General features: G+C 34.2%; 1 protein-coding gene across 1 annotated transcript in view; it reads left to right on the forward strand.

Annotated features, from left to right (window-relative positions):
- Window positions 1-8,024, forward strand: part of SLCO6A1 (solute carrier organic anion transporter family, member 6A1) — a 160,214-nt gene that overhangs the window by 84,677 nt on the left and 67,513 nt on the right. Inside the window, exon 7 of the mRNA XM_012641056.1 lies at window positions 2,487-2,631. Within this exon, the coding sequence (XP_012496510.1) occupies window positions 2,487-2,631 (145 nt within the window). The remainder of the gene's footprint in view (window positions 1-2,486; window positions 2,632-8,024) is intronic.

Here is an 8,024-nt window from a genome sequence, read left to right on the forward strand (position 1 = left end):
AGAAGACTGGGATAAATTGAAAGATATATCGTGTTAATGGATGAAATGACAGTCTCCACCTATGTGACTTTTTTCTCAAGTAATCCATGAATTCACTGTAATTATAATCAACACTGTGGCAAGAATTTTGATTTTTTAAGTAACAAATTGATTCTAAAATTTCTATGTCAGATTAAGGACATGAATAACTAAAATGCAGAGCACTGGGTCTGGTACACATTAAAACATGTTACAAAATCCATAGTAATAAAAACATTGCAGCATTTCCTCCTTACAAGTAAATAAACCAGTGTAACAGAATAGAGAACTTGGCAACCAATGATATATAAGAACTTGCTGTATGATAAAAGAGGCACTTCAAGGATAATTGTTTAGTAGTTGTGATGGCAAATTTGGTTATTATTTGTGAAAAATGAAGTTGGCTCTTTAACTCATGTTATGTGCAAAGGTGATTTTCAGGTTAATAAAATGTGATTAAATAAAATAACACAGTAAATGTTAAAAAATGAAAGAAATGTCTTTGTGAAGTAGAGATGGGAAAATGTTAAACAAGATTGCAATTGTATAAAATATGAAGTAAAACTTTATGGATTAGATTATATCAAGTCAAGGATTTCTGTTCTATGAAGGAAACTATAGACAATATTAATAGATGGGTGGCAGATATCTAAATCCAAGCAATTAATGGATAACAAAAAATTTTTGGAAAATCTCTACCAAAATTTCAGGAACCCTAATAAAAATATGAATAGGTAGTTTATGCATACACAGAAGAATCCCAAATAGTTAAGAATTATTTGAAAAAATGCTCAGTTACATTTGAAATTAGAGAAATATGAAATAAAGCATGTGGCACTATTTTATATTTGTAAGCATGGCAAAATTTTGGAAGCCAGCTAATAATATCAAATGTTTATGATTATGTGGAGTGTACTAGTTATCTATTGTTGCCTAATAAACCATCTCATAACTTAGTGCTTTAAAGCAATACAAAATGTATCTTGCTCATGAAAATGCAGTTTGAGCAAGACTTGCTGCTTTCATCTATACTTGGGGTCAAATGGAGTAATTAAAGTCTGGAGGATGGAATCATCTGAAGGCTCGTTTACTCAAATATTAGCTTTTGAATGGCTGTTTCCTAGAACATGCACACATGGCCTCTCCATCTGGCCTGGTCTTTTTCACATGGTGACTGAGTTCCGAGGCAAGAGTTCTGAGGCAGAAAGAGATCCCAGCAGAAGCCGTATCATCATTTTATGACCTAACCTCAGACAGTATGCAGCATTACTTGCTTTGTTGAAGCAGTCATAAGGTCTTTCCAAGTTTAATGACTTTTGATGGGGGAATGGCATAATTTTGGAAGGGCATGCTCAACCAGAAATATTGGTCTGATGAATTTTAGAAAATACAAGCTGCTACATGAAGGAAATGGAAGTGTACTATATTTTGGTGGTAGCATAAACTGATACATTCTGGAGAACAACCTGGAGGAATAGAAGAATAAAGTTTGTTAAATCTCAATGCCCTAGCAATCCCTTTCTAGTACTTCCAGAGGCACGCTTAACATAGGACCTAAAGGGTACATGCACAGGGATATTTCATGTAGCCTGTTTGTGACAGTAGGGAGTTAAACGTAAGCTAAGTATTTAAGCCTATGGAAATGAATAAATATGGTGGAATCACACTATGTAAAATTAGATAACACACAGAGCTGAATTAGATGATTATGAAGAGTAGGGTTACATCTAGCAAGAGGTGTTTAGGGTGGGGAAAAAGAAAGTTTAAAGTAATTAAAAATATATAAACATAAAACAGTACTAAATATTTTCAAAAACAAATATATAACCAAGGAAATATAGAAATTAGTTTGAACTTTACTATTTTAATCGAACTTACTGTCTTATTAATTACTCTGTATAGTATAATAGTGTAATAGATAATGGCAAACTATCACATCTTAATAAGAGTTTTGACTAAGCTCAACAAATTTAATGCAGAATTTAAATAACTTAATTCTTTGTGTAGGTGGAATTCCAGGAGCAAAATATAATAGAATCTTGACTATAATCCTAGTGATTTTTCTTGAGCGTTGCTTAAATTTTCTTTGTTTTGTGTTTTAGTTAAATGAAAAAGATTTGCTAAAAAAATGAGCAGTTAAACAAAAGTAGAGGGATATTCTAGAGACTTGGTTAATGATTTATTTATTTTGCCCTAATCTTTCCAACAAACTGCCAGGCCCACAAATAAAGATTAAATGTGGCATGGAGATCAAATTAAAATATAAATGGTCAAACACTACCTGTCTTCTATGGAATATGCATATTGGTAAATTGTAGATTTCTGTTTTGATATCTATCTATATATTTTCAGTTTAGATTGGGAAAGGCAAAGTTTTGTAGGGTAAACATTAACATTTGAATGGGCATATCTATTCCTCTTCACCTAACAAAAGAAAAAAATTGATATGTAATTTATTTCTATTTCAGATTCTGATAAAGAATCCAATATTTGTGTGCCTAGCTCTGTCTAAAGCTGCAGAAAATTTAGTTCTGATTGGCGTTTCTGAAATTTTGCCTGTATATATAGAAAATCAGTTTATATTAACACGCAGTTTTGCAACTACAATTTCAGGTAAATTATTTTTATCATTGTGCCATTTCAAAAATTTTGGATAAAGTCTTATATGTACTTATGAAATATTTCACATAAACACAAAATACAAGGAATAATATATTTGAATATAATTTGTACAATTTGCTCAAATTTTAAAAATATGAGCATTTTGGCATCATTGCATCAATATTTTTAACACTTAAAGCCTTGTAAGGATTTCCTTATCACTCCCTATCCCTTTTCTCTTTGTTCCTTTGCACAGGTAACCATTCTTCTGAAGTTAGAGTGCATCCTTCCCATACATGTTTGTACATCTTTACGGTTTATGTGCTTGTCTATACACAATCTATTTCTAAAATTTATGTATCATTTTGTATGTACTCTTATGCTACTTCTTTTGTCATCAGAAATTGTGTTCTTCAGGTTCATGTTGATCTATATCTATTTAATGCATTTTAATTACTATGAGATTCTATTTTATGAATATACCATCATTTATTACCTTATTAATGGTTATGAAGTTGCTCCAACTTTTTAATCTTTCCAAACAATGCAGTAACGAATAGGCTTGTTGATATCTTCTTCTGTACATTTGTAAAAATTTATCTAGGTTTAGATATTGAAGGAGAATTGCTATTGTGTACTTATTCAATTTTCCTAGATATTGAGAATTGACTCCAAAAAAGGTTATAAAAGGAATTAAATGTTTTAAAGTTCTAGCATTAATGGGAAAATGGTAAATACAATCACTTATTTTAGGCTGTGAAATGTCAAGGATGCATCCTGTAACTTTTAGGGTAACCAATAAAAGAATAGTAAAGTATATTAATATGAAAGAGTTGCTTAATCAAAAAAAAAAAAAGAAAGAAAGAAAGAAGAAACATAAAACATGGGCATCAAATAGGAAACAAATGTTAAGATGTGTAGAAAACTTGACTATAAACCTATTATTGAGTAGATTTTTAGGTAGAGAGCACATGTTTATCAATCAGACTGCCAATTGTCCAAAAAGCCAAAACGTGACATAGATCAGTTTCCAGGGCCATAATGACAAATTTTTTCATGAGCACAGCATGTTTTTGGCCACTCTGTTTAACAAACAGAGACTGGAAACTAAGTCCATCCAATTTGTTTCTTACAGCATTTAATTAAGGTCAATGTCAACAGAATTCAAACAACAGGAAGACACCACTTGCAGTATTGACTCCCAACCACACCCTCAAGGTCCTGGACCCAGTCAATTGATCCTTTAGCTGTCAAGGTCTGTCTTTAAAAGTCAGGTGGCTTTTTTCTTAAGTTTCTGTATTGAGCTTCTGCTTAGCCTGAGATGGAAATCCAAGTATAGCAGAATGTATTAGCAATTCCAGATTCCACCTTGTCCTTCAAGGATGAAATTTGGGGCAATTCTGTCATCCATAACAATGCTGATCAGTGAGTGAGGCAGACCAGAGTGCTTTTGAGAGATGAGGTGCTGTCATTGATTATTTCAACTAAAGTCAGGGACAAAAATTTTGTACTACTTTTTCTGATTGGCGTATGCTTGTTGTAGAGATAACTACCCTGAGGCTGCATATTACTAATCCTTCACGAGGCTTCCCTACATAGCCAAGAGTAACTTCATTGTAGAGTAATTTCCAGTCTTCTGAGGGCTATATTATCTACTGGTGGTGTTTTTATAAACAGTTAATGATCAATTATGACTACCCCTATCTTCTTGAATATATCATTTCCATTTGACAAGTAATGCTTACCAAATAGCTGTAAGTCTGATTTAGTTCATCAGTTCACAGAGTTACAAGGTCTCTGTAAGTCAGGGCTTTGGCTTTGACAAGTGGCCAGTAGTAAGCTAATAGCTGCTTTCCAAATGGTAGCTGTTTTAGGAAGTCAATAAGTCCTATATTCCAAATGGTGCTTCCAAGGGGAGGCTGCCTCCTTTTTCCAGAGGCTCTAGTCCACAGAATTATCAGTCATGGAGATTTGTAGCTCGAAGGGGTCATTAAATTTGTATCACCTCAGAGTAGACGGTATGCCACAGCTTGGTGATTAGCTTTAATGTAGGTTTATGGGTTACGATCACTGTGGGTCAGCTGATATAAAAGCCCAAGTAGAATGCCAAGTAAGGCATCTAATGTCTCTAATATCCAGAGTCCAAAGTGACACTAGACTGTCTTTTGGTTGAAGAAAAGGGAGACAATTTTTCCTTGACTTCTGGAGTGACTGAGCATTGTGAATCTGTCTACATAGTCCCCCGCAAAATGGATGAGCAGGCTTTTGGATTTTGTTGGATTTTATCAGTTACCCTTGCTGGTGAAGTCGTGATAATACCAAAGTCAGAGCCATTGAGTCTGAGGCTTCTGACCCTCTAGTCAACTTAATATTATCTATCAGTGAAAGGTTTGCTTATCAGAGGGTACTCACACTAAATCCTTACCCACCTCTTTGTAATGAATGGAAGGGGAGTTTAGTTACTCACGAGAGAATACTGCAAATATATATTTATGGCCTTGAAGCATAAATGAGAATTTTTCTTTGTCTTTGGGTGTCAATAGGATACAAAAAAAGGTTTTGGAAATGCCCAAGACAGTTACATGAAGTGCTATTAATCTATGTAGTAGATTTGCTTACCTTACAACATCTGGATCAGCTAGGACTATAGGAGTAACAACTGAATTCAGTGGTGTTTAATCCACTGTAAACGTCCAGCTCCTGATAACCTTTTTTACTGGCCCTATGGTCTATTCAGTTGAGATATTTCATCTCTTACTACTCCTGCTGCCTTTAAGTCTATACTTAAAGGTGGAACTTTCTTTTCTTCTCCTGGGATTCTATGTTGTTTCTGTTAGACACTACGAGAGGAAACAGGGAGACATTTTGGGTAGCAACTTATATGTTCCACTATCACTTTAGGAGTTTAGCAACATTTACAGTAGAAGCTTGCAAAATATAAATACCAATTATACATTTAGAAATTGAAGCCACAGCTTCAATGAATATACATCAGTGTATTGAAGCCACAAATGAAAATATATTGAAATTGTTCAAATTATTAATACCACCCATAAGGTCACTTCACATTGTTTCCTGGGGAAGTGAGAGTCCAAATTCTATTCAATGACTCATCTGTGGTTTTACACAGGAATTTTTCTGTCTTAGGAAAATCTTCCTAAGAGGGTCACAGCACAGCTACCTTACAGCATTCAGTACACACTGCAAAAAACTCTGAGGCCTTTTATTATTGTTTTAGAATGGACCTACGGTTAGCATGGTAGACTGCAAGAGGAGCTGAACCTCAGCCCAGCAATTACTTTTTCATGTAAATAAGCAATTATGCATTTCATTCCCTCATATTCCAAGCAAATCAGCTAAAGTTCTGGTGATTCACCTGGTCTCTGCAATAGTGGTTGTAAATTTTTCTCCTTTTACACTCAGCATAGTTGCACATCTCTGTAACTATTGTCTGAAAGCAGGAGGAATCTTCTGCCTAACCAGAATGAATCTTAGTAGTATTTGTTACAATGGAGAAGACCTGAGGCTGATGTTAGATTGACAAGAAAGTGCCTTTACCTAGAGGAGAGTTAATAAGAACTATGGCACCTTCTGTGAAGCTGTCTTTAAATCTACTTCAGCTTGTAGCTACGAAAAGCCATATCTCTGTCAGCATCCCATCTTTGTTAACATAAGTGCTAAGATCTGTGATGGGTTTGAGTTTCACTCTATTTGCAAGCTGTTAATAACAAGTTAACTTCACTTAGTTTCATGGGTGCTGGAAGAAGACACAAAACTCTTTGGCCAGAGATGAAGGAAAGTTTATGACTCACAGCAATAGCAGTAGCTAGAGTATCATGCATGTGTGTGTGTGCATGTGTGTGTGCGTGTGTGTTTCTGTCACTTCTGTGAGCCCCAGTTTGCACAGGATGATGTTGAAGAAGGCTGGGCAACATCTGCACATACTGTAAACTGCATTACGAGAAAGGAAACTTGACGTCAGGGAACCCAAATCTTTTATAATGGGTAATAATTATGCCTATCTTTTGCTCCAGAGGGAGACATTGTTATACTTGATATCAAGCACGTCTTCTCTTTGTCCCAGAAGGGACATTATCTCCATCTTTCAAAATTGTAAACAAACTTACAAATGATGATGAACAGCCTTCTGAATTTTGGGGGGGCTTTATTAGTTACCCTTGCTAATGAAGATGTAATACCCAAATCAGAGCCATTGGATACAGTATCAAGCAGCATGCTATCTCTATTATCCAAAGCTATTCACTATATAAATATCCTTGAAAAGGTAGTTCAGAACAAAGAGCAGTCAGTGCTTCTGCCTACAGGATATACAGAAACAGGAGACCCATGGAAATTTTTCACTCAATAAATATATTAGTAATAGTGTTATGTATAAATAGCCTGAAAAATGCCAAGTTGGGAAAAAAGTCCAACGTATGTTATTAACAAGAGGCATTCTTTAAATATGGGGACATGAAAAGTGGAAAGTAAAAGGATGAAAAAAGGAAGGAAACACTAACCAAAAGAAAAGCTGGCATAATTAGAGCAACTTAAAATATTTTATCCTTCAATGCAAGGGGCATTACTTATTATAAAGAGAGATCATTTATAATGTCAGAGGAGTTGATCAGTGAGGTAGATCATACAATTATATATGGGTATGCCCTCAATAACATAGCTTAAAATCTATAAAACAAAAAATTGACTTAACTAAATAGATAAATTTGTAACCATAGTGCAAGACATTAGCATACCTCTCTCAATAGCTGTATGACAAGAAAACAAAATAAGGTCATAGACAATCTGACAACAAAATTCAAAAATTCAACCTAATTGGTATATTTGGAACATCATGCCAAATAAGTTCTAAAAGCATTTTCTTCTTAAGTGTGATAAAATATTGGCCATATTCTGAGTCACATAGAGAGCCTTAATCCATTTCAAAAGTTTGAAAATATCCAGAATGCAATCTCTGACCATAGTGAAATTAGGCTACAAATCAATAACAAAAGGTAATTGTTAGAAAGCTCACCCGCTTGGAAATTAAATGATATAATTTTCTTTTAAAAAATCACAATGTAAATTATATGAAGATATAACATCTCAAAACATATGGGACACAGCTAAATTAATCCTTAGAGGAAAATGCATACAGTTGCAAAGAAATGGTTGAGATTTAATGATCTATAGCTAAATATTGAGAAACTAAGAAAAGAAGAACAAATCAATCTAAGACAAGTAAAAGGAAGGAAATAATGGAAGAAAATGTTAAGAATAAGAGAGGAAATAAAAGAACTAGAAAGCTACCATACAGTAGAGAAAATCAACAAAAGCAAAAGTTATTTCTCTGAAAGGATGAATAAAACAGATAAAGACTTAGGACTGGCCAGGCATGGCGGCTCACT

This window comes from Propithecus coquereli, unplaced genomic scaffold (genome assembly GCF_000956105.1).
Source record: "Propithecus coquereli isolate 6110/MARCELLA unplaced genomic scaffold, Pcoq_1.0 Scaffold160, whole genome shotgun sequence".
In the NCBI taxonomy this organism is placed as follows: domain Eukaryota; kingdom Metazoa; phylum Chordata; class Mammalia; order Primates; family Indriidae; genus Propithecus; species Propithecus coquereli.